General features: G+C 35.3%; 1 protein-coding gene across 3 annotated transcripts; it reads right to left on the minus strand.

Annotated features, from left to right (window-relative positions):
- Positions 1-218: 218 nt before the first annotated feature.
- On the minus strand, positions 219-22223 carry LOC123534720 (monocarboxylate transporter 13-like). Of its 3 annotated transcripts, XM_045317103.2 has the most exons (7): positions 22032-22223; positions 21291-21460; positions 8007-8098; positions 7551-7745; positions 5793-5936; positions 3852-4622; positions 219-631 (listed from the first exon to the last, which is right to left on the minus strand). In XM_045317103.2, exons 4-7 carry the CDS (start codon positions 7741-7743, stop codon positions 327-329), a joined length of 1413 nt encoding a protein of 470 aa, XP_045173038.2. In that variant the 5' UTR covers positions 7744-7745; positions 8007-8098; positions 21291-21460; positions 22032-22223; the 3' UTR covers positions 219-326. The 3 variants fall into 3 exon arrangements, with proteins under 3 accessions (XP_045173038.2, XP_045173037.2, XP_045173039.2); XM_045317102.2 differs by lacking the exon at positions 21291-21460; XM_045317104.2 differs by lacking the exons at positions 8007-8098; positions 21291-21460.
- Positions 22224-27849: the final 5626 nt, after the last annotated feature.

Below are 27849 nucleotides of genomic sequence, written 5' to 3' on the forward strand. Positions count from 1 at the left end.
GGATTAAAAACAACCTGTCCTGGTGTCATATGAAAAGGCGTGCTGACCTCAGTGGGGCACGAAGCCACCACACCAGAGTTGAGTGGCCGACATCTTGACCATTAAACCATCTCTCCAATTGTGTCGGTGACACTTAATACCAAACCATTATTTGTTTAATAATCTTAATATTAATATACATGTATAAACATTTGTGAACTCATAAAAGGTAGTACATCAAAAGTTCTTGCTTTTAATATAATTATACTAAATCATATCACGAAATACAGATCTTTAGTACCTAAAGTAGTAGTATTCATTTAACGTCTTGCTTTCTAATTTTCATCTTATTTTTCATCAGTATTGTTACTATCTTGCAACATTCTTTCACTCTCCTTGGCATCCAGTGAAAATTCAAAATTCTTTTTCATTCCACCAGCATTTTCGTTTCCATTTAACTTATACGGTATCTTTTGATCATCGTTCGGTACGTTAAGTTCGCAGATGGTGTAGATATTTGTGTTCTTTTGTCGTCTATCCCGACGTCTGTGACTTATAATTGGCAGTAACATTAAAGCGGATGCAGTGATCATACATATGCCAGACAGGTAAAAAGAATATGTGTACTTTCCCGTAACGGTTAACAAAAATCCTGCAATATAAACAAAAAAACTATTGGTAGTGAAGAAATGAACAACGAGAAAAATACTTCGTCAACTTCAAAATCCTTTAAAGATAAATTCTGACAAGATACGTATACTTTGTTGTTAAAAGACGTTCCAGCACATAGAGGATTCGTAACCACATCTTCAACACCCACCTACTACAATTCCAAATTATTACTAAAACGATTTCACCTGAATAACATTGATAAATATGATCCTCTTTGCCTCACACCGATGACGGTTGTATATTGATAACTACACAGACTTTATCTGGGGGATAATAAGAACAATTTACACTCTTCCAACAATAATATGATTGCCATATACCGAATCCTGTACTTTCATATATATATATATATGTTCAATCTTGATTTTCAAAACTACATTACACAATGTTTTTTATGTTTTTTTTAAATATCGTATTATTATTATTATTATTATTATTATTATTATTATTATTATTATTATCGTATTCACGAACAAATATTTGAAAAACTGAAGTATCATATCTATACAAGAGTTGTCAGCAGACCACGAAGTTCGTAGTTACACAACAGCCCATTTTTGTGAGGAAGTTAGTTTTGTTGAATGTTTAATGGATGGGGATTGGTTGAATAAGAAATAATATTGAGAAATACATTAAAGTGAAGAAAAAAAAAAACATATCAAAGGATGCGGGATGGGTTAGGGGTGAGTAATATAGGCGTAGAAATGGGATACTAAAAAACATAATTAAGAAACACAAGGAATAAGAACTTATTGTTTTGTTCTTGATGTGTGTGTGTATGCGTGTGCGTGTGCGTGTGTATGTGTGTGCGCGCGCGTGTGTTTGGGTTGGGGAGGGGGTCAGTGGTGGGATAGGGATACTAACATGAAAAATGAAACTTAGAAAAATAATATATTCTGGGGGTGGTGGAGTGGGGAGGGGCTTACGGGCGTTGAGATACAGTATGAAGATACTCAAGGAACTTAATGTCAAAAATGTTTTTGTTGTTGTTGTGTGCGTGTGTGCGAGCATGCGCGCGCGTGTGTGTGTTAAAATGGACAGTGGATGGGAGATACTAAAAGACAAACCAGAAACACGAGCAACTAAAAGTAGTGAAAAGTAAGTAAAAGAATTTAGTTGGGGCTGGGTTTTGGCGTTGGGTTGCGGGGAGGTGTTTGTGGCAGGATACGAAGAGAAAGTATGAAACCACTATAAATATATAAAGATTTTTGGTTGAGGGGTCGGGAGGACAGGTGTAAGGATGGCGTTAATGTGGATTGTGGGCTAGATGGGATATGAGGACACGGGATAAAAAGCACAAGAAAATAAAAGTAAACGTTTGGCGAGGGTGTAAATGGGACGTTGAGTGGAAAAAGGGTGTGGGGTTGTGTAATGTGGGTAAGGACACAAACATTAACAAGAGACATTATCAAGAAACATTATAAACTAAATGTAAAGGTAAAAGAAAATTACTTTTTAGTGAAGAGGCTGACATATGGATAGAACATAGATGTATGAACAAAATATTCTCCCCTCCGCTAATACAAGATATATGCAAGAAAGACAAGCGAATAAGAATTCACCAAAATGAGAAGAAGAGTTACAAAACCTAAGTCTTTCAGTTTGCATCAACATAGCAAAGAAGTGTGTGATGATTCATAACAGTTGTGATAGATAGTTACTGAAATAGTAACGCGCTGACAATCGTGAACAGAATACTGGTAAAGGAAAGAGAGATATACGACCAGGTACAACAAAAGGTGTCTGCCTGATTATCTAAATAGGAAGAGCGTTGCTCTACGAATCGCTGGGTTGTGGGTTCGATCCCAGGCAAAAGATAGGTTCTCCGCGACGATTAATAAAGGTCACTGAATCCGCCACCTCTGGTTTATGTGGTGAAATTTGCATTTACTTGCGGAGAACAGGTTAGTACTGATAAAGAATCCAGAAACCCGGAACCCCGTTAAGTTAAATGTCCGCCGTTACATAACTAAATTGCTCTTGAAAAACGGCGTTAACACCCTCCCCACCCCCCCGCCCCGCCCCCCCCCCCCCCAAAAAAATAGCGCTATACAGGGGCATACATTCATACATTCATCAAACGCAAGACATAAAAGTTTATCGTCTTGAAACACCAGATTTCTCCAATATCTGTACTTTTAATAATTCAGTTGATCATAGGTCAAACACAATAGCTATGAAATCTATGTCATTCAGTTGGTATAGTATGGCGAAGACGTGTGTGAAGTTTTATTTAGTTGTGATGTGCAGTAACTGGTACAAGACCACAGTTATTTGCCCTTTGTTGACCACAATACGGAAGTGGTTACACGGAAAATAGTTCCTCTGTTTGATGGTGAATATTGGTGAATTTTTGAGTGAAAGACCTGCAATAAATGGCATGATTTAATAGATGAGATATGAATATAGTAGGTACATGTACAATTTGACAGAATGAAAATGTCAGAATATGCATAACATGACTTTTTGATAGGGCCTGTTTTGCTTGTTTGCGGCCATCTAGAGAGCTTTCTTCATAAGCATGTGATTTGGTTCAAAATGGTGGAAAAAAGAGCCGGTCAACCCAATGTTTACTGTGGCTGGAAATTTTTCTCTTGAATAGTTCTGTTGAGTTCAGGTATTTTTATAGGGGTTGGAATGCATGCAAAATTGCTATAGTGTTCAGTGCCTATATAGAACATATAGTAAAAATAACTGTGGTCTTAGGCCTGATATGACATAAAAAGTTGCTGAAAATTGCAAGCCGAATATTGTTGAAAAATATGAAAATAATGACTAAGAAAGGGGCATGACTTCTTCAAAATGAAAGCAAGATTTATGAGACCTACAAATGTATTTTATTCAATTGGTATTACTACAGCAAAGAAAATGTGAATTTTAGTAAGTTTGCTTTGAAAAAATCTGAGATACTAACTGGCTGACATTCGCGAACAGAATTTTGTTGAATAAAATTGGCTAAATACAAAAATGAGCATAATTTCATCAAAATGAAAGTAAGAGTTATGTCATTCAGTCAGTTTTATCATTAGGCAGGCATGTATAAACATTTATTCAGTTCTTATTATTAAAAATTTAGATATGAGCTTGTTGATAATCACAAAGCGTCATTTTGAGACGCGTACGCAGACGCCTTGGAAATCGCAGTAGCTCCGATGACATTTGCCACACCGAGCTTAAAAGCAACAAAGCTTGTACTTTACCTGTCAGTGGTCCGCCAATTATGTTTCCAACTGCCTTGAAAGGAAGTGACAAACCAATGCCGTCAGCAAAACTTTCGAATCCTACAATTCTGTAAATGACTGTTTGAAGTAATGCTCCAGTTACGCAGTAGAAAAATCCAACAAGACCGGCCAAAGTAAGCATCCCTGTCTTAGTCAGAAATACTGGTGTAAGACATATGCATATTCCTGTTGCCGTTAGCGATACAGCATAAAGACTAGTTTCATCCGTTCTAGGATGCTGACCTAGTAAACTATATATTACTTTTCCTAGAATAGTGGCTATCCCAAATACCATTAGCACAGTCCCAAAGTTTCTTGCTGCAAACCCGACTTCTTTTGAATATGATGGCAAATGCAATATGTATATACCTAAACTTAAATTTGTGAAAATATTACTTGCACAGAATGAAACAAAAGATAGTTTTCTAAACAATGTTAAATTGATTGACCTTTTCAATTTAACAGTTACAGGTTTTTTTTCTGGAATCTTTTCTATACTTAAACTTTCTTTGGACTTCAGTGGAAACATTGCACATGCGCACGCGCAAAGATTGAAAGCTATTGCACCTTGAACCAGTGTCATTCCTCTCCATCCATAAGACTCTTGTAGATAGTTAATTCCTTTTGCATTTAATATAAGCCCTATATTATGTCCTATCGAAGCTATTCCTGTTGCTATGGTTTTGTACCTGTCAAAATATTTATTCATCACTGTCATACAAGCTGTATAGTTTATACCTAGTCCAAATCCTGAAACAAAAAATGCACTTATTACATACTCGTTTTTATTCTCCGTTAAGTTACAACGGGTACCGAAACATCAATAATTTTCCATACATTGACGCCTGAATTTCATGTCGGGTGCGTGTGTGTCGTTGCATTAATTCTTTTATTTCGGTCAGTATTGCCAAACTTATTTAGACTACAGTTTTCGGTCAGTATTGCCAAACTTATTTAGACTACAGTTTTCGGTCAGTATTGCCAAACTTATTTAGACTACTGTAGTCTAAACAAGTTTGGCAATACTGACCGAAATAAAAGAATAATGAAACGACACACACGCACCCGACATGAAATTCAGGCGTCAATGTATTACAGTATGCATAATATTTGCATTACATTTACACGTGTTGATACGTTTCGTGAAATATGCACTTGTTTTTTAGCGGAAGAATATTGCGCTCTTAAAGTCGCGCAATATTTCCACAGCAGAACTGGTGAATATTTCCCATTACAAAGCTTATAACCTATAATTATTGTATTGTTGCTAAATTTGTTAATATGTAAAGATGAAGCAGGTTTACGAATTCACGACAAGACACACCCATTCAAACATGATACATTTTGTATCAAGAAATAGTGATGCGGGTCTTTGATCTTCCTCGGTTACTATTGTTTGGAGCCTAGCTTTCTTTACCAAACGTTCCATGTATCATATTTAGATATCTATAATTATATGAACTTGATAATGACCTCCCTTACATCGGGATTTAATTCTGTTACTGTTATATATATATATATATATATATCAACAACAAATTTAACGGGAGCGGTGGTCCAGTGGTTAAGGTGTCAGCCGCTCAACATCGGGGTCAAAGGTTCAAGCCGCACTTGGGTCACGACCATGACTTCTCATATGACACCAGTACTGGTTTTTCTAGGAAGCGGACTCGAGACTGGTTCAAATAAGCTCTAAGCATTCATCACAATCGATCTAAGAAAAAAATAGTATAAACTAACAAATTGTTGATAAAGTTATTTGCGATCAGTAAATTTGTATCAGTAAATTTTCCTCTTATGGACAATGTAAGTCAGGACACATTATTCATGAGTACACACGTATTTTTAAAAAAAATCTATAAAGTGTGTCAGGCTGGATAGAAAAAGATGTAGGCCATATAAGCTTAATGGTGTACATGCCTGTAAGAAAACCATGGGAGACGAAGAGATACACAGTACTACTCGCAAAGTAACCCAGAGTTAGACCAGCTGTTGTTACAACACCGCCAATAAAAGCACACTTCCGGCATCCGTATTTGTTAGTGAGAAAACTTCCAAACGGACCTGAAATACAAAATGAAAATGCAATTAGCTAATAATAGTGACATAATTAGAGAACAAAACTATGAAAAGTAATATAGAAAAAAGGTTTGTCGCCGTAAATATGTATACGTTTTACTACCGGTGTCAATTAAATATAACATCTAAATGATACATACTTAGTTTCTTGCCGTTGTGTTTCAAAAGATTGCAAGATTGCAGTAAACTATTTTAATTACTGGTAGGAGTAAAATTAGACATTAACAGGTATTTGTCTGATAATATTACTAAGAAATATTTCAGATATAACAGGCAAGGAAACAATTATCAAATTGTCAAACGTTACACGTATCATTACACAATACCAGACTCACATTCATTAAAATTTTAAGTCTAGAACTTAGTCTTCAAACGTAGACCAGTAAATATTCAATAAAAATGTTTTCAAGGAAATGTATACTAGTTAATGAATTTTTGTGAATCTGTTTAACTTTGTTAACGATTCGTTGCACACGCAAAAACCAATTACAATACTAGTATGTGCTATCGAAACAATGACGAAGGAAACAAATAACATTTCGAAGCCAAGTTACATATATACGCGGCCTGGTATATGAATTCCAGATACCATGTCTTAACAATAAAATATTTTAGTTTAGGTGCATGTAGTTAGTTTTGCTCAATTTAAAACACAAAATGTAGCTATGAAGGCCAGAATTTGTTGACCCTTTTGGTTATACATATAAGTTTAGCTTATACCCATTGATTTAAGTTCGATAATGATAAAAGTTTCAAGCTTATTTTAATCACTCGAGTCCGCTTCTGTAAAAAAAAGCACTAGTGTCATATGAGAAGTTGTGGTTGTGATTTCAGTTGGACTCGAATCCACGACCTTCGGATTGAGAGTGTCACATGTACTGTAAATAAAACTACCTCAACAAAACATTAACTACAGATGTATACATTTATGTACAAATAAAAAAAATCAGGGGTAGGTTAATGTTTTACTACTCTTATAACTGGGAGTGTATGTTTCTTCGAGTGTGAAAATATAGCAAAAATAGTTTTGATTAAAAAATGTCGTACAGGGCATCAACATTGTGCACTGCCTTTACCCTGTGGAAATCAGCGCATCCGCGATAATCATAAAAAAAACAAAAACATTTTCAATATGTAGGTGTACAATTTAATTAGCCTGGATAGATGTATGTAAGCGTTTAGGCAATGTTCACAAAACTTAAAAAATGTGATTAGAGAAGAAATGTATGTAAAATATTTTAACAGCAAAATACTACATACGATTACTCGTTATATAAATTAATATTTTTTTGATATAACATAACATAATATTATATGTGTAAACACTTCTGTTATTGTACGAAGAATGCAAAGAATTTATTTTTACAAAACTTTTACAAGCATAATAAATGCATATGAGTCATTTCGAATGTAGACACCTTGTCTTTTATAAAGCTGTCATTTAAAGTTCTAAATTAAATTACTCAAAGCCTCATTTAGCGAATCAGGTTTGGAAACATTTAGACCAACCTTGCACAAGCCGTTGTTCCCGTTGAAATAGGACTTTGATTACAACTACATTATAACGTGTAAAACGTAACAAGAACTAGGATAACTTACATGCAGTATACCAAAATGTCATCGGAAGGGAACAAAGCCATGATATTTCCACAGGTTCAGAATTAAAAGCGTCTTTGAAAATGACATAGAAAAGTCCACTTGAGAAACAAATTCCTCCCAGAATGGTTTGGCTGCACATCACACTAAAGAGAACAAACCAGCTCCAACCGCCGTCTTTTCTAATGGAAATCATTTCTAATAATTCGAGAAAATATTTGAGTAAGTGGTAAACATGTCTTTATTTCTTCTGGTATATGTGTCTCTTCATAAATATTTTATAACAACTGAAACAAGATGCATTTACAGGAGACCGAGTTTTTATGAACCTTGCTCCGTCGTAACTGCACCATTGATCATCAACTAGAAGAAGAACACTTTTAAACTAGCTGTGGTATTGAATAAACTTGACGACAATGCGTCTAATACATACGTCATTAATAAACTTAGTGTACTCACATGTCTAATTTTATGTAAATATGAAACGAATCATTGTCTCTATTCCTTCGTTATCGTCACACAGAGATTATACCAACACAAGCGTATACGACCTATTATAGATAACCAGATAAGGAAATTTGAGCCATGCCATGAGAAAATCAACATAGTGGCTTTGCGACCAGCATGGATCCAGACCAGCCTGCGCATCCGCGGTCGCAAACCCACTATGTTGGTTTTCCCATGGCACGGTTCATTTATAAACTAAGTTAATATTTACCACTGTTAAAGGTCGGCATTAAATCTCCCGCATTGAGTGTACTCACGCATTGAATGTACACAATTAAAGCTATGTTAAAATAGTACACTCAATACGTGCGTATATCCAATAGGGGTGATTTAATGTTGGCGAAAAGTTAAAGGCTGAATATATTATATCGCACTCTTTCTTGCAGATACCTCGTATCATGCCACTTATATAACCAGGGAAGCGGATTATATAAATTGTCACAACACGGTCTAATACAACCTCTGTTATGAAAATGGCACTGATGCTGACATAACAAGTCGAAATATGAACCCCAACTTCTAGTACAATTTAGGCTAGATGTATTTTCTTGCAAGTTTTATTTACAAAGTGTCTTAAAATAGTGTATACATACTTAGAGGTATATCATACCCAAATTTCGTATTTGGAAACCTGAACAAATACTACATATAGTTTAGGTAAACATAAAACGAACAAGTTTATTTGTATTAATAATACTTTACGTTAAGTTAAAAATATTACACGCTGCATACATGTATGGCTAAACACAGTATAAATGTATATTATAAATCTGGAAGTGTTTTTTCAAACAATGACATTTGAGCCGTGCCATAGTGGGTTTGCGACCAGCATGGATCCAGACGAGCCTGCGCATCCGCGCAGTCTGGTCAGGATCCATGGTATTCGCTTTCAAAGCCTAATGGAATTAGAGAAACTAATAGCGAACAACATGGATCCTGACCAGACTGTGCGGATGCGCAGGCTCGTCTGGATCCATGCTGGTCGCAAACTCAATTTGTTGGTTTTCTCATGGCACGGCTCATTTAATTATGTACACAGTTAATTTATATATTTAGTAAAGTTTAATATATTTGATGAGAATTTTGAACATTTGAAGTGAATATCTAAAAATGAAATACTTCAGTGAAAGATAGCCATTGGATAGCTTTAATACAGAGTGAAAATAGACCTGGCATTAACTACATGCAGTACCGATGGGAAACAAACAAAACAAAATGTACTCAGAGATAATATTTTCCAAATAAAAGTATTCATACGGCGTTGCCCACGGAACCTTCAGTGATACACAAAGTGCAATTCCATGAAAAGCGGCATATGGTCCCCATTCAAAATAATACTTTGCCCTAAACGAGAAAACAATGAGCAGAACTGAAGAAACTTGAATTTAGAGTGGGGATCTCAGGTTATGGAGCCTGCATATCACAGACCAGATCAATTTGAGTCGTATAAAGCAGTAAGAAACGAATACAATTTTGAAATCAAACGTTAAAAGAGAAACACGCTCAGTGAAAAGATAGAGAACGCTAAAGGTGATTCCAAGACTCTGTATTGATTAGTATCTGAACTAGTTTCTACCAAAATCTGAAAATCCACTGCCTCAATGAGTATCTAATAATTCATTGGCTGAAACATTTGCTGACTTTTCATGGCAAAAATCTCAAAAATATGGAAATCCCTAAGTGAATACCAAAACTTTGAACCGCAAGTAAGGGATGTACTAAATTTAGACAAATTTACTAATCTGGCTCAAGTGAAAAAACTCATTAGTGAATTGAAAAACGCATCTTTAGAGCTGGATATTTTGCCAACACGTATTCTGAAATCACATGTAGACGAACTTCCCCTTAGTATCGGTAAATTGGTGAATCTCTCATTACAACATGGTGTTTTTCCTGTAAAATACAAACAAGTTGTTGTTAGACCTTTGCTAAAAAAGCAGGTCTTGAACTAGAGGATTCCAACTATCGTCCTGTGATCATTTCTTTCAAAACGTACTGAGAAAGCTGTTCTTTACGGATTAAACAAATATGTAAATCAAAACAGTCTTTTGCCTAAGAACCAATCTGCATATAGGAAATATCACTCCTGTGAATCTGCGCTGCTTCGGTTGGTTAAGTGATCTTCTTAGTGGTATGGACAAGCAGGAAGTCACGACCCTTATTGCAACTGACCTAAGCGCGGCATTTGACACTGTCGACCACGACATTCTGGTAGATGTCCTAAAATCACAGTATGGTGTCTATAAAACAGCTCTTCATTGGGTAGACATATCAACAATGCATATTCATCAGACCGCCAGCTTGAATGCAATGTGCCCCAAGGCAGTTGCCTTGGTCCGTGGCTGTATCTCACCTATTTTGAATACTTTTTGATGCCATTCCCAAATCAATATCAGTCTACGATTTTTCTGATGATCTTATTGCAAATAAAAGCTTTCGTCCCACATCTGTTTCTGTAGAATCGGTCGGAGACCTCGCGCGGTGCGCAGTTACAATAAATGAATGGATGAATAGAAACACACTGAAAATGAACACTTCAAAAGCTGAATTTATTGTGTTTGGTAGCAGAACTCAATTGGACGAATGTTTTACAAAATCGATTAACATTGCTGGTGATGAAAGCACAATAAGATATCTTGGTGCATTTCTTGATGAAACCTTAAACTTTAAAGAACATGTAATTCGCAAATATCGTACGGCCATTTTGAATTAACATCCGAATATATTTAACCAAAGCAGCCACTGAAATTTTTTGTCTCTAGATATTTCACCTCTTGATTACTGCAATGTCATACTGTATGGTGTAACTATCAGTGAGGTGCGTAAGATGCAACGTACTCAAAACATGAGTGCAAAACTTGTCATCAACAGGAGGAAACTTGACAGTTCCAAACAAGCATTGTATGATTTATATTGGTTGCCGGTGAAAGCAAGGATTGAGTTTAAGATCATTTCTTTCATGTATAGCTGTCACATTAGCAGAGCACCTATGTATTTAACAGAACTGTTTACAGAGTATGTTTCTAGTAGACAAGGTTTGAGATCGTCAGAAAATTCTGAATGTCGTTATGTTATTCCAAACAAGTGCAAAACATTCAATGATAGAAGTTTCTGTGCTACTGGTCCAAAACTGTTGAATGAACTGCCGTTAGCAATACGCAAATGTGAATCACTTGATACATTCAAACAAAATCTTAAGACACTGTATTTTAGAGACTTTATGACATTGTTTTAATTTTTTTGATAATTGTTTTAAATGCGATAACAGGAGGTATTAGTTTTTAAATTGTTGTGAGTTTTTACATTTCATCATTTATATCTAAGGCTTGTTAAATTGAATGTACAACGTCACTGAATATGTCATTGTATAGAAATAGGTGTTTAATCAAATTAATCATTTTCAGGTTCAGTTTCAAACACTGCCAAAAGCAGGCACCATATCCAAGCGATAACCTAAATGTCGTGCTGAACGATCTGAAGAGATCCAAATACAACAGCTCTGACTGAAGGTACGGTGAGAAACGAAATATTTTTACCTACACGTATAGTATCTAAAATACAAGATTTTGAATGACTTCGTAGAAATTTATCGATGTGCCGTAACCAAGGAAACGGCCGCTTAAGATGTAATTTATATTTTGTCTTGATTATACTAATGAAATGCATATATATCAGAACTTGAGCGTGTTGTCAGCTATTATTGTTAAACAAGCCTACTAATTAAAAGTAAAACCAACATAATATACAAAATAGCGTATCGTTTGCAACAACATTTATGACAATCAGACGTCAAGTAATGAATATACATGCATGACATGAATGCAAAAGGCCTACTCCTGCAACTGATACATTAACAGAACTAATGTAAAAGGTAAATCTCGACTAATTCGTCGGCGGAAAAATATTGGGAATCCATATGTGAAATTTTTAATTTATAAAATTGTCGGACATACATTTTCATAAGTTACGTCATGCACATGAGATGATATACATACCAGCTTTATTTTCAATGAAATGTGATGAAAATTAATATTTGTCTTTCATCTGACTTGAAAACAACGTAATTTTATTCGTTGCAATGCAATAGTTTATCTTCAGTCAAGTAACCTTTAAACGTCTGAAATATATTCAGCTTGAATAATTTATATTCAGATCAACATTTCGTCGGCCGGCGTCAAAAACCGCGTAGATTTACTTGAGCGAGAAAATTCTTTTCAGTCGTTTACAGTTCAGATATATTGTCGCATGTAAATACTGGATATCCTATCCAATCAGAAAGCTGCAAAAGTGTTATGTGACAAATACGTGTAAACTCATTGGACCATGTACTTCTAAAACCTGGTATGCATTTTGTTAGTTTCTGACAGACATGGGATCACCAAACAAGAGTAAATATGGTATTAAAATTTTGATACATGAAAGTTCTGCGAAAACCTCCGGTCGTAAAAGGTTTTCAGTTTTAATTCAAAACATTCGTAAATCATGTATATTTCACGGATAACGATAACACTCTTTCAACTATTATCCACTATCAAACTCCATCATCTGAAATTCGGACAGAAAATACAGGCGGTTTTGTCCGCTTTTGTCAATTCTTTTTCCGCGGGGATCTTGTCCGTGAATATTGTCCGTATCATAAACTTAGCAAGTTCTTGTGTATTTACAGTACTATGATTTAGGTTTGAAATAGTACACACTGTATACATGTATAGATAAACATAGTATAAATATGCACTCCTACTAAAAAAACTGACTGTTTTTTTAACAATCAACTGTTACTGCAGGACATTTAAATATGAATATGGCTCTATATGCAAACACGATTTATATATTTAGTAAAGCTAAATACATTTGATGAGGATTTTATACATTCGAAGTAAATACCTAAAGGTAAAGTTGCCCATTGGATGTATTTAATTGCGTTGCGCCTTAGCGCAAATATGTCGCGGTGACGGTAGTAATGAACAGTTAATTGTTCCTAAATGATCGTGCCGTACCCGTGCCGTACATTCATATTCAAAAGTAAAGTAAGGTAGTTATCTAGGATCTTTAATGAATTAATATATAGGCATACAGACACTAAATAGAAAAATGGCGCGAAAAAAAATGGTAGTCGCATAATGGCGGATACAAATAGTCCTCAGTTTTTTTGCTTTGTAGAGCTATTTTCCGTATTTTCTTTGCATTTTTTTGGCTAAAATCACATGACAGATGTATGCTTGACATGTAGGTAACATTTTCATAATGAAATAACAATATGACAGAATTTTTCATGAAAACTTAGATCATACACCACCACTATAATTTTGGGTCTCATTTTTTGTGTGTTTGACTGAAAATAGTTTCCTTGCATCAAACATGACCCCCACTTTTCCTTTGATTTTTATTTAGCACTGACAATATTCTTCAAGAAAATGTAAGTTACAGACATTTAAAATGCGTCCTGATGTGTGCTGCGGTCATTGGAAATAGGTCAATTTTATATAGAATAAAGAAGAACAGCTATTTAGTATGTTATAACCTATAAATTTCGTTATGTAAACTGTAAGAGAACTTTTATAGTGAGTAATAGTGAGAAAATTACAAATATTGATTTGATCTAAATATAAGATAAATGAGCCGTGCCATGAGAAAACCAACATAGTAGGTGTGCGACCAGCATGGATCCAGACCAGCCTGCGCATCCGCGCAGTCTGGTCAGGATCCATGCTGTTCGCTAACAGTTTCTTCAATTCCAATAGGCTTTAAAAGCGAACAGCATGGAGCCAGACCAGACTGCGCGGATGCGCAGGCTGGTCTGGATCCATGCTGGTCGCAAACCCACTATGTTGATTTTCTCATGGCACGGCTCAAATGGAGATACAGTGAAACGAACGACTAAATTAATGTAGAAACTCAATAGCATTCAAATGCAAACAAGTTTTGTAAAATATAGACAGAAAATCAATGCCTTAAGCAAATGCATGAATATATATTTGGTTTGTCACGCGCTTCGTAAGCTCAATAAACTGTTAAGCCAGTAATCGGAATAACGCTTTTCAGAAATAATGACGAGACATATGGGAGAATTAGACCCATCGATTTTTCGCACGAGTGAAAATATTTTATATAGCGCAAAGGAGTCCTTTACCTTATTTAAATTTATGGAAAAAGTATTATAGGTATTTTAGCTTTGCAAACGATGTGATAATATTCAATGTATTGTCTTTCTTATGAATATTTTATTTTCAAAATGAATTTAAAAGAAAATGGTCTCAATTCTTACCGAATTTAAGTTCCCTAACGGTAAAGACTAATTTCTTCTCACCCGCTAAACTGCACAAATGTACGGATTTAGAAATTCATCTGATTTTTTTTTACAGTCAATAGACAATTTCAAACAGTTTGAAGGTCGAAATTCAAAATTTCAAAAAGAAGAATTTCGAGTTCACATCGAATTTGGATCTAGCTTGAAGGTTCAGTGTTAAATTCGAGGCATGCAGCATTGATCTTCAAGTCTGTCGAAAATGGAAATCTAAGGAACTGATTTCGAGCTTGAATTAGATTTCGAGCGTGTTAGAAGAAATAAACTGAAAAGTTTCAAAACGTTGAAATTTGAGGCGGCATTTTTGGGGCAAGTTAGAAGTAGAAGATCGAAATTCAAATTTTCGAAAGATTGACGTTGAATTTCGCTGACACTGAATTTCGAACGAACTCGGAAATCGAAATTTAAATCAAAAGAAAGAACCGAATTTAGAGGCAGAATTGAAATAAGAGCCAGCTGGAAGATCGAAATTCAAATATTTTGAGCTACATGTAGCATAAACGTCTAGTCAATTGGCTCTAAATTCAAAAGCTGCTCGATATTCAAACTGACTTTGATTTTCGAACTGGTTCGACATGCAGTGCTACATTTTCGGAACGTCTTTTAAAAACTTCAATTTCGATATATACGATCTGGCACGATTTTTAGCTCGACTTTTCGAAGAAAAAGTTGAGCTATTGCACTCGCCCCGGTGTCGGCGTCGGTGCCGGCGTCGCCGTTGGTTAAAGTTTTTGATAAAGTAAAATATCTCTGTTACTATCAAAGCTATTGACTTGAAACTTAAAATACTTATTTACTATCAAAGTCTACACCAGGAGAAACAATCCCCATAACTCTGGTTTGAATTTTGACAGAATTATGCCCCTTTATGACTTAGAATTCTTTGTTAAAGTTTTTAATAAAGTCAAATGTCTCTGTTACTATCAAAGCTATTGACTTGAAACTTAAAATACTTATTTACCATCAAAGTCTACACCAGGAGAAACAATCCCCATTACTCTGATTTGAATTTTGACAGAATTATGACCCTTTTTAACTTAGAATGTTTTGTTAATATTTTTAATAAAGTGAAATAACTCTGTTACTATTAAAGCTTTTGACTTGAAACTTAAAATAGTTATTTACTACTAAAGTCTACACCAGATGAAATGACCCCTATTACTCTGATTTGAATTTTGACAGAGTAATGTTCCTTTTTCATTTGGATTTTTTTACTGGCACAGCTCTAATTCAGAGTCAAGCACTGAGAAAAGTCGAGCGCGCTGTCTAACAGACAGCTCTTATTAATCTTTGAATTATGATCTTGAGAAGATTGCAGTTTCAGTAATGCATTAAAATTCAGCTTTTCAAGTACGATTTTCGAGCTGGCTCGACACTAATTGCTTGCTCGGTATTTGACTTAAAAAATCGGTATCAGTCTCTGAACAGGCTGTTCATTCAAGGTCGAAGTTCGGCTTTTTGAATATTATGAATTTCGATCATTGAGCTGGCCCGAAATTAAACGCTATTTTTTTTTTAATTCGATCTTCAGGGGTAGTTTGGGATCTAAAGTCGACAAGTTATCAAGTTGAATTTCGATCTTCGAGCTGGCATAAGGTTCTAAGGGCTATATTCATAGTCGTTACTCAAACTCACACTTGACTCAAACTTGGGTAAGTATCACTCAAGTGGACCTCGAGTAGACCTTGCGGGAGTGTGAGTGAAGTTCGAAAGTCATATTCATAAATTCCACTCAATCTTAACTTTCGGAAGGACAGCTCGAGTAATGGTTTCATTGTACACAATGGATTAAAGGGGATTAAACATAATTTTTGTAGTTGGAAGTTGTCATCTTATTGTCGTCTGCGTGTTTATCCGTCCGTACTTCGTCTATTTGTTTTATAATATGTCCTTCCGTCCGTTCGTCCGTCCATCAGCCAGTCTACTCATCTGCATTAGAATAATTTAATTTATACTTAGAAATATAGAGTTTAATTTTCGCTAAAATTGAAATTAATTTAAACAACTGAATTTTTAACTCTGCTATTAATTGTTTGTGTTTTCTGAATGCCAGCCCGCGTATCTTTTTTTTAAATTTCAATTACTAAACACATAACTGAGCCGCACCATGAGAAAACCAACATAGTGCGACCAGCATGGATCCAGACCAACCTGCGTATCGGTGCAGTCTGGTCTAGTCCAAAATATTAGACGTGTACATGCTCATTTTACCTTCAACATTCATTATTTTATTATTTTACATTTTATTTTCAATCTGCATTGTAACGTCTAAAAGGGCCCTAATCAGTAGAATGTAGCATTTTCTCACATGAAAAATATACGATATACGCAGGTTTAGACAGTCCAGCCAACCGTTATTTATCATATTCTAGTAATATATCGTTTAAATTTACCTTTAAAAGCCCTCATATCCAATATATGTCAATTGTGTACAGTTTTCAATACACATTCCGCCATTTTTCAAGCATATTCAGCAGGTTATAATATATTTAGAATCGACTTAGACGAAAACAATTTTCCACGTGAACTATTTGCCAATTGGTCCAGAGGGAAAATATTTCGTCTAAAATTGATTCTCAAAATAAACTGTGTTTACACAACATTCGGAATAGACCGGCAATGTTGCACACCATAATACAGATACACGGCAATACATACAGTGGAAAGAAACAACTCGATATTTATATATGAAAAGTAACTTTTATTTTATAATTATTCACATGTGCAGTTGAAAAAAGGATTATTTTCGGTGTAAGTAGTGTTCTTTCACTTCGGATTGGGTTATGTTGTTCATAATTTGAAGATTAGAGGCGACATGAAGTGTGTTCGCTTCTCACTACATGTTATACATGGCGATCCGATAAGACCTGACATAACCGATAGACGTCAAAATGTTAAAATATGTTATGTCAGGTCTTATTGATAGGACTACAGTCTGGTCATGATCCATACTCTTCGCTAATAGTTTCTCTAATGCAATAGGCTTTGAAAGCGAGCAGCATAGATCTTGACCAGACTGCAAACGTACTATGTTGGTTTTCTCATGGCGCGGATCATATCTTTTTGTGAAATAAATGTTTCTGTTGTCATTTAAACAATGAGATTTAATAATGATAGGTTCTTCATGACATTTAATTTGACGTGACGAATTGTTTATATTTTTCAGTATGAATTAACCGATATCTAGCCTTGTGAAATGTAAATATTTGTTACTGCGACGTGTGTTACAGGGAGTGACTGATAAACCCCGTTAGGCTAGGTTTCGTAGATGTATATTTGATTTCCTGTATCTATTTTAACTGTTTTTATTAATTAAACGGTCTTTTAATTTGTTGGGTCTGTGTGCGTTTTTCGTCGTCCTCAACAACATATATTAAAAAGAAAAGAAAATATTTTTCCAAAATACCTTGCACAAATATGACCTTCCGTTTTAACTTGACACTGTTATCTTACCTTCAAATTAATTAAATACTCTAAATTTATCAGCTAAACTTACATTATGAGACCTTTGAGAAACACTCAAGGGTACCCAGGACCTCCCTCAACAGTCACTCACTCTTGGGAGTTGACTCCACTGTCACTCACCTTTATGAATACAATTGGAATCTTTCCTGAGTAAAGACGTGACCGTTAGGCAATTTATTTGAGTGTACTCAATGAGTGGTGTTGGAGTATTGTCTATGAATATAGCCCTAAGCTAGTGAGAAATAGAAGACAGTGTCACTTCTCACGACATAATAATAAATGTGCAGTTATTTGATTACACAAAAAGCTATTCAAAACCTTTATTTCATAATAAATCATGATTATCAAACAAAGTATTATAAAAGCGAGCTTCTATCTGATTGTAGGACAGTAGAAAATAGTTTTGCAAAGTGATTATTCTGTGTTATAATAATGTGTTTGTTGAGAATACCGTTATAAAGTTAATCCACCAAATAACATTTAGGTTCCGATTAGTTCCAATTTATGTTCTAATATTTTTGCAATCACTGTAGATTAGACTTTACAATATTCGTTTTAATCCATATGATCAAAAGTATTAATGTAACGGTACATTGGCGAAGAAGGGATTATCGTTGTTTGACATCGGCCTAAAATAACGGAGTAGACCGAAAACTATCGAACAGTCTCGACAGCCGATTTACCTATCGGCTTTTGTGGTGAATGATGCAACTAGTGGTAGATTATTTTTCTTGCATACAGGCAGGAGCTAAGACCACTTGATAAAGCTTATGTATACATAACAGCTTGCCACACTACAAACAAAGTAAATATAGTTTTGGCCTTCGTAGGGGAACTATCTTCAAATCTTCTACCAATTCGGTTTCATAACTTCTTTGAATACGCATGAGGAAAGTCTGCAAAACCAAAAAAAGAAAATATACTGATGTGTCATGGCTACATTGACCTATTAGTGTGCAAAACAACTGAAAGCAACTGCATCGGAGAAGTTGTCTTAAGCATAGTGTGAAATGCCTCTTTAGCATTTGTGTGAAATGCCTGGGATTATTTTTCTTTTTTACTGGGATTAGCTCCTTTTTTCACTGGGATTAGCACTTCTATTTTTATTTGGTGATGTTTTTTTTGGGAGAACGGTCTAAAGTACCAGTTGGAAAGTATAACTAGGTAATGCTCGTACTTTGTAATCATATTTCATTCCTCTTTGTCTGGTCCGAGTTTTCTATCGATTGAATCCCAGGTTATGTGAATATGCACAACTAAATGTATTAAAAGCTGGAAAACATTTAAACAAAAATAGAAAGGAAATATAATAGGAAAAATTTTTCTTGAACAAAGTCTGTTACATTAGACTTGTTGAATATTACATTACAGAGCTTAGAATTGTAAAGGATAAGTGTCTACATTTTCAATGTGTAATATGAGCCGCGCCATGGGAAAATCAACATAGTGGCTTTGCGACCAGCATGGATCCAGACCAGCCTGCGCATCCGCGCAGTCTGGTCAGGATCCATGCTGTTCGCTTACAGTTTCACCAATTCCAATAGGCTTTAAAAGCGAACAGCATGGATCCTGACCAGACTGCGCGGATGCGCAGGCTGGTCTGGATCCATGCTGGTCGCAAAGCCACTATGTTGGTTTTCCCGTGGCAAAGCTCATATAACGATTCTGTATTTTTAACAACTTATCTGGCAATCTAGTGTTCGTTACAAGGGCCTTCATGGATGAGTGATTATGGCCGTCGATTTCAAACCGCATGTCCCTAGCCTATGTGGGTTAGAGCCTTACTCATGGTGTCATAAGAGACCTAACAGACTTGCAGAAGGCAATGTAAAATAATCATTGTATTCTGTAGTTTAATGCGAAATTCTCATATATTTTTCACATTTTCGCTAATCTATGAAACACATAGAACGTTTAAATTACCATTGCTACGCATTAGCGTCAAAATTGCATTTTGATCCATGACGGTTTGAATTCGCCTGCTAATATTCTCACTGATACGCCAAAATATAGTTAGACATCCAGGTGACATGCATCGAAAGTACGCCGTCATTCGGATGTTTGAGGCGGAAGGAAATAATGGTTAAACTACGTCGTCTTCAAAACAAAGAAAAGTGGGCAGTTAGAAAGTTCTGTAGAGATTTTGGCAACACATATTGAAATTTATGTATCAATGAAACATACGCCATATCAGTATTCGGTCAACGATTCAGAGATAGCTAAGAATCGCTAACAGACGGCGAAGATCGAGGGAGAAATAATAAATAAAAAACAGTGAGTCTACGTAAATCCGTGACGTCTGGAATAAAAACAGACTCATTTCGGTGCAATTCTTATCTTAGATATTTGGCATAAATTGTGATACTGTTTACAGTATTCTAAACGAACAACTGATTATTAGTTATGTATTGTTAAACAAAATTTCTAAATGACATTTACAAATACAAATTAAATTAATGCAAAATTAACAAAAAAAATCCCGCTGAAGCCACGACGCCGATAACCTCGTTACAATATGATCACCGTGCGCCGGGTTGATGTTAGTGACTGTTTTCAAGGAGGCATAATAGCTTCTGATAATATATCAGTGAAATTAGTGGAAAGAGTTATGTATATCATGTTTTGCTTTTTTAAAGTATATAAAAGCTGGAGACAAAGTCTACGTTATAACAGCCCTCTGTAAAACAACATATCCTGTTTACCACCCCTTTCAACTGAGTTGTGCAATATAGTCAAACCTGTCTGTAAATACGACACTTGGGAAATGAAAAGTGGTCTTTTATCACAGAAAATCTTTCAACACAGGTAAATTCACAAATTCTCACTATTTTTGGTAAAACGTGAAGAGAAAATAGTAGCCTTTATAAGCAGGTTATATAATAGTGGCCTTTATAAGCAGGTTATATAATAGTGGCCTTTATAAGCAGGTTATATAATAGTGACCTTTTTTAAGCAGGTTTTATAATAGTGGCCTTTATAAGCAGGTTATATAATAGTGACCGTTATTCGAAGGTGGTCTTTAGCACAGGGTTGACTGTATTTCTACTACATTCCCCAACCGAGCTATTTAACCAAACTATTTTGATATTGCAGGGTTTTAATTCACACGGACCATCCATCGGTTCCAACTATAGCCTTGTGTAGCCGCTCTGTTTTTTGCTGCGTTCCGCAGCAACATTTGTACTTGTTTTGAGTTGGCCCGTCATAAAAACATCACAGAGTGCCGCCATATTGTTTATATGCAAGAAAGTGAGGCGATTTCATTTAGCATTACGGTCTATGGTAGAAAAAAAATGGAACTGTCAACTTGAAATGTTTTTTTTGAAAAAATAAAAAGTGCCTCGAGGTATGGATCTTCACTATATAAAAACATTTCAGAGACATCATAACGCATATTATAATTTCGAAAATGATGTTAACTAGATAAGTGGGACAGACTTTAGTGTTTTTCTTATCCATTGACATACCTATAAACTGTTCTTTTGATGGGGTAAAACACATCTGTTCTTCATGTGGGTCGGATCAGTCCGGTGACGACGTAGCGCTAGATGAGAGACGAACTCTCTTTCTCGAGTTTTATGTCACAAATTCATCGGTCAATGGCACATTTTTACCTTCGTACCTGTCCAGATCTTAACTGCGTATGACCAAACATTTTAATTTTTAAACAGAGCGAATCCAAGCAGAAGAGTCAATTTTACTTATTTTATTTGCAACTGTTTGTGTATTCTATTAAATATGTCATACTGATATTTAAATAAAAAGATATTACAAATCGCATCAGACTTCCATATTATTTCGTTTTATCCGCAGATATTTGGGGGTTGGACCAGCTACGACACTGTCCTGGTCTAAAATTGGCCAAATGCAACAAAGACCATCGAACAACATCATAACAACTCCAAAAATAACAATTTAATCGAAATCAATCCACTTTTTAAAATCATAGAAATTTCCACTGATCTTAGATCTTTGTTACATTTGGCCAATTTTAGACCAGGGCAGGGTCGTAGCTGGTCTAAACCACAAGTGTCTGTGGTTTTATCTACTATCTCTCATAAGATTATATGAATTCACAAAAGGTCATTGTAAGAATGAAAGTGTGTAGAATAACATCGTAAAAATACTTTAAAAATGTAGCAAAGCAGTTTTATATTGAACCCAGACCCACAAAATACAAACATTATATGCTTATAAATTGTACTTACATGCTCTGTCACGGCTATTGAGGCGATACTATTGTGTGTGGTGCAAGAATTAATCATTATCCCAAAACAAACACATCACTGAACTCGAAATCTACTGTCCATTAACAAGTACAAGTCTGTTTTGCAAATTCACGTCATGCCAATAAAACACTGTACTCACATGTTTACACCAGTATCTGCAGTCAGTTTCGATAACCTTCAGCAGTGCAGCAGATTACACTAAAGTGTTGCATGAATTTGCTGGCTAAATGGAATTATCTTAAAATTCATCTTGTCATTTATGACGTAAAACAATATATGAAAAAAAACAACAACAACAGAAAATGCATTTTGTCTCATGCTAATGAGTTTTGTATCACAAAAAAGCTAATGTTTCTACATATAGTTCTTTAAATGTACAGTAATTCGTAGATGTACCTATCACAGTATTTTGGTTGGAGGAATATGTGTGTGTATCATCAAAACTTGCCTCTTTTATTGTGTTGCATTTTGTTCTGTAGTTAAACTGGTATATTTACGAATATAATACTAACTATTAAATAGCTTAAAAGTGTGATAAAGGGTAAAAACATTTAAAGCACTTGTACGCTGTTGACTTAGTCAAGTTGATAGGACCTAGTACTTTGTATAGTCCGGAGGCCTGATTCACAGTTTAACCTGACAATTAACAGTTTCAGTTTTTATTTGGCAAATCGGCATACATCATGCCTTTGGCCAATTTAACAATTTTCAATGATGAATATGGCCAAGACATACAACAACATGTAAAAAATACATTTAAACAGAATTGAATAACGTGTTGAAGAGTATTTTACAAATATACACAAACTATACATATAGCTTTTAAGAAGCAGCTTCTGTTTCAAGGGTTGTCTTTCTAAACTGAAAAGCCTCATAAATATATTTTGCAGTTTTATATAACCTAAATTTACTTTTAGATGACATAATATTTACAAATTTTTGCACACTAGGCCATGCACAGTGACCAAGGTACTTGTTTCTTAAATTAGCATATGCAGGACAGCTTAACAAAAAATGATACTCGGATTCAACCATATTGGAGTTACACATTTTACATATACGTTCATGTCTTTGAGTTCCATGAAATCTTCCAAATTCAATTTCTAGATTATGAGAACTCATTCTAAAACATGCAAAACATTTTCTTAGTTTAACATTTGTTATTGTATCTAAATATTTTTCATATCCAAAAAAAGGTTTAAATTTTCTATAATAATCTAATTTTGACACATTAATAATTGATTCATTCCATGATTGCAAATATTGATCTCGTAAACGCTGTTTTAAATCAGGAAAATAATTAACATCTGGTCTAAAGTTAATAAAAATATCACTAAAACCTAAATTATCTACAAGTTGTTTTATTTTAAAAGCCCAGCTTTTTTCATTGTTTCCATTGCATTGTTCTATAAATAATCTATACATTGGCGAATTTTGATTTTTCATAACTTTCAACCAGAAATTAATAGCTCTTTCTTTACAGATTAAAGACAGTGGATATCTACCCAATTCTCCTAATACTGCAATATTAGGAGTTTGTTGTTTTACTCCTAACATATTTTTACAGAATTTCACGTGCAATTTATCGACCTCTTTAAAGTCATAAATGCCCCATACCTCAGAGCTATATAAAATAATTGGTACAACCATTGAATCAAACAGTGCCATCTTGGTTTTAATATCTAAGTTAACTCTATCAAATAAAGATAATAAGGCATTATAGGCTTTAAGAGCTTGATCTGAAAGTGTTTTAACAGAATTTTTCATATTTCCTGTGTAAGTCAGATCAACACCAAGATATGTAAAGTTATCAACTACCTCTATTCTCTCGCCATTTATTGTCCATATAAAATCATTTACTTGTTTTTTCTTCTCAAAAATACATATTTTTGTTTTGTTTACATTTATTTTTAGACCCCATTTAGTAGAATAAGTATGAACAATGTTTAGCTGCGCTTGCAAACTCTCAGGATTTGTTGTGAATAAAGCTATATCATCAGCAAAAAGAAGCATATACATACTCAACTGATTTAGGTCATTTTCACTTAATTGACAAGCAAGGTCAGTAGGCCAACAAACTATGGTTGCTTCGGGTTACGCGACCGACTGATTTTTTTTTACCGCCGACAAAACCTTTTTTCGGTCATTTGAAATTTTCTAAAGAAAATCAATATACAAGTTGTCATATATAAATCTTCAACACATGTAAATGTAATTCATCAACAATGTTAGTTTTTTGCATTAATGCGTATCAGCGGCTCGTTTATTATACTAAACGTAATCGAGACTGAAAAATCTGTGAAGAACAAAGTACTGGTATATACGGTGGTATGTTTAGGACATGCAACTATTGTTTAGGATTAAATTATATTGAGCGATCAGCATCTTATCACGTGCGCACAACATCTTATCTTGAGCGATCAACATATTATCTTGAGCGATCAACATCTTATCTTGAGCGATGAACATCTTATCTCGTGCGCACGACATCTTATCTTGAGCGATCAACATATTATTTTGAGCGATCAACATCTTATTTCGTGCGCACGGCATTTCATCTTGAGCGATCAACATCTTATCTCGAGCGCTCAACATATTATCTTGAGCGATCAACATATTATCTTGAGCGATCAACATCTTATCTCGAGCGATCAACATATTATCTTGAGCGATCAACATCTTATCTCGTGCGCAGGACATCTTATCTTGAGCGATCAACATAATATCTTGAGCGATCAACATCTTATTTCGTGCGCACGACATCTTATCTTGAGCGATCAACATCTTATCTCGAGCGATCAACATATTATCTCGAGCGATCAACATATTATCTTGAGCGATCAACATCTTATCTCGAGCGATCAACATATTATCTCGAGCGATCAGCATCTTATTTCGTGCGCACGACATCTTATCTTGAGCGATCAACATATTATTTTGAGCGTTCAACATCTTATTTCGTGCGCACGACATTTTATCTTGAGCGATCAACATCTTTTCTCGAGCGATCAACATATCATCTTGAGCGATCAACATCTTATCTCGAGCGATCAACATCTTATCTTGAGCGATCAACATATTATCTTGAGCGATCAACATCTTATTTTGAGCGATCAACATATTATCTCGAGCGATCAAGATATTATCTCGAGCGATCAACATTTTTCTCGGTCATCTTATCAATATCTATTAAGGACCTTTGTGTGAATTCAGATCATTAGTAAAAACGGCTGCCACCATTTTTGTTTTTATCTAGTTTATAGTTATAACCGTTTCACATGTTTACAGGGTTAGACATTTAAATACGGGAACTGATAAAAAGGCAGCAAAAAATCAGTGATGATACAAAGAAATAAAGTTAAGTCCTTGACAAAAAAATAGTATGTAGGCCTTGCTATGGAAGCCCCGGAGGGACAATTGATTTCCGTACTTCCCACTTCTGACTTCTAACTTTTGCAGTTCTCACTTCCAGCTTCTTGACTTCCTACTTCCTACTTCTAACTTCCACACTAAGTCTTCTGACTTCTAAATTCCGCACTTCTGACTTCCAACTTCCCGACTTTCGACTTCAGATTTCCAACTTTCACACATCTTACTTCCGACTTTTGATTTCTTACTTTCTTTCGCACTTTCGACTTCTAACTTCCGCTCTTCTGACTTCTAGCTTTTTGACATCATACTTCCGACTTCCAACTTCCACACTTCTTACTTCCGACTTCCAAAAAAGAAAGTTGGCAGTCAGAATGGCGGAACTTGGAAGTCGGAGGTCAGGAAGTTAGACGTCAAAAGTGTGGAAGTTAGAAGTCAGAAGTGCAATAGTTAGAAGAGGGAAGTAAGAAGTCAAGAAGTCGGAAGTAAGAAGTGTGGAAGTTGGAAATCAGAAGTCGAAAGGCAGGAAGTTAGAAGTCAGAAGTGCGGAAGTTAGAAGTCAGAAGTGCGGAAGTTAGAAGAAGGAAGTAAGAAGTTGGAAATGAAAAGTCGAAAGTCTGGAAGTTAGAAGTGCGGAAGTTAGAAGTCAGAAGTGCGGAAGTAAGAAGTGTGGAAGTTTGAAACCAGAAGTCAAAAGTTAGGAAGTTGGAAGTCAGAAGTGTGGAAGTTAGAAGTCAGAAGTGCGGAAGTTAGAAGTAGGAAGTCAAGAAGTTGGAAGTGAGAAGTGCAAAAGTTAGAAGACAGAAGTGGGAAGTACGGAAATCAATTGTCTCTCCAGGGCGTCCATACTTCGCCCATATATTAAACGATTTTCCTTGTTTTCCCTTAATTCATACATGCAACTTTTCTGCGCGCATTTATCAGTCGAACTGAAATTTGTTGCTGTTCTTACATGCAGTATGCATCATTGGTTATGTTCATTTGATCTTGAAGATAGAGGATGGCCAATTATATGCATTGCTTTCCCAATTTATTTGACAAACGTGTACATGTACTTGTGGGAAGTCTATAAAAAAAGTGGAATAGGCGGGACCCTAATTAACAACTTGTCCGTATGTTTTACTGATGACCTAAATGCACACACAAAGGACTTAATATATATAAAAAAGATGTCGTGCGCTCGAGGTAAGATGTTGATCGCACAAGATAAGATGTTGATCGCTCAAGATAATATGTTGATCGCTCGAGATAAGATGTTGATCGCTCAAGATAATATGTTGATCGCTCGAGATAATATGTCGATCGCTCGAGATAATATGCTGATCGCTCAAGATAATATGTTGATCGCTCGAGATAATATGTTGATCGCTCGAGATAAGATGTTGATCGCTCAAGATAAGATGCCGTGCGCACGAAATAAGATGTTGATCGCTCGAGATAAGATGTTGATCGCTCAAGATATGATGTTGATCGCTCAAGATAATATATTGATCCCTCAAGATAAGATGTTGATCGCTCAAGATAATATGTTGATCGCTCAATATAATATGTTGATCGCTCGAGATAAGATGTTGATCGCTCAAGATAATATGTTGATCGCTCAAGATGATATGTTGATCGCTCGAGATAGTATGTTGATCGCTCAAGATAAGATGTTGATCGCTCGAGATAATATGTTGATCGCTCAATATAATATGTTGATCGCTCGAGATAAGATGTTGATCTCTCAAGATAATATGTTGATCGCTCGAGATAAGATGTTGATCGCTCAAGATAAAATGTCGTGCGCACGAGATAAGATGTTGATCGCTCAAGATAAGATGTCGTGCGCACGAGATAATTTAATCTTAAAAAAATAACATATGTCCTAAACATACCACCGTAGGTATACCATCGAGCAGTTAAAAAAATGAAACAACTTTTATTAATAAAGAGCCTGTTTGTGTTTATATATGAGCCGCGCCATGAGAAAACCAACATAGTGCGTTTGCGACCAGCATGGATCCAGACCAGCCTGCGCATCCGCGCAGTCTGGTCAGGATCCATGCTGTTCGCTTTCAAAACCTATTGCAATTAGAGAACCCGTTAGCGAACAGTAAATGCATTATGTTGGTTTTATCATGGCGTGGCTCATATTAGTAATTTAGGCGATTTTATTGTTGATACGTGCAGTCTGATCATGATCTACACTGTTCGCCATTCAGTCAGTTTGTGATTTATTGCACCACTTTCAACAGTTAATGGTACTGTCCAAATTGAAAGATGGACAACTTCATTATAGTAATTAAGCAGGGTAAGGGTTAAGACTCTTTTACCTGAAACATACTTAAAACATTGCATACGGAATCATTTGACATGTATAAATGTTTCCCTTCAAAAAGCAGTGAACGTTGTTTAATAGATCATGGAGATCGATATTTATAATCAA

Source organism: Mercenaria mercenaria, chromosome 12 (assembly GCF_021730395.1).
Source record: "Mercenaria mercenaria strain notata chromosome 12, MADL_Memer_1, whole genome shotgun sequence".
Lineage (NCBI taxonomy): Eukaryota > Metazoa > Mollusca > Bivalvia > Venerida > Veneridae > Mercenaria > Mercenaria mercenaria.

Excerpts from the sequence above, each read along its gene's own strand:
- LOC123534720 (XM_045317104.2), bottom strand. The coding sequence starts at position 7,743 with ATGATTTCCATTAGAAAAGACGGCGGTTGGAGCTGGTTTGTTCTCTTT. Across the intron at positions 5,937-7,550 it reads GACATTTTGGTATACTGCAT|GTCCGTTTGGAAGTTTTCTC; the intron begins GTAAGTTATCCT and ends TTTGTATTTCAG. Across the intron at positions 4,623-5,792 it reads CTCCCATGGTTTTCTTACAG|GATTTGGACTAGGTATAAAC; the intron begins GCATGTACACCA and ends TTTTTGTTTCAG.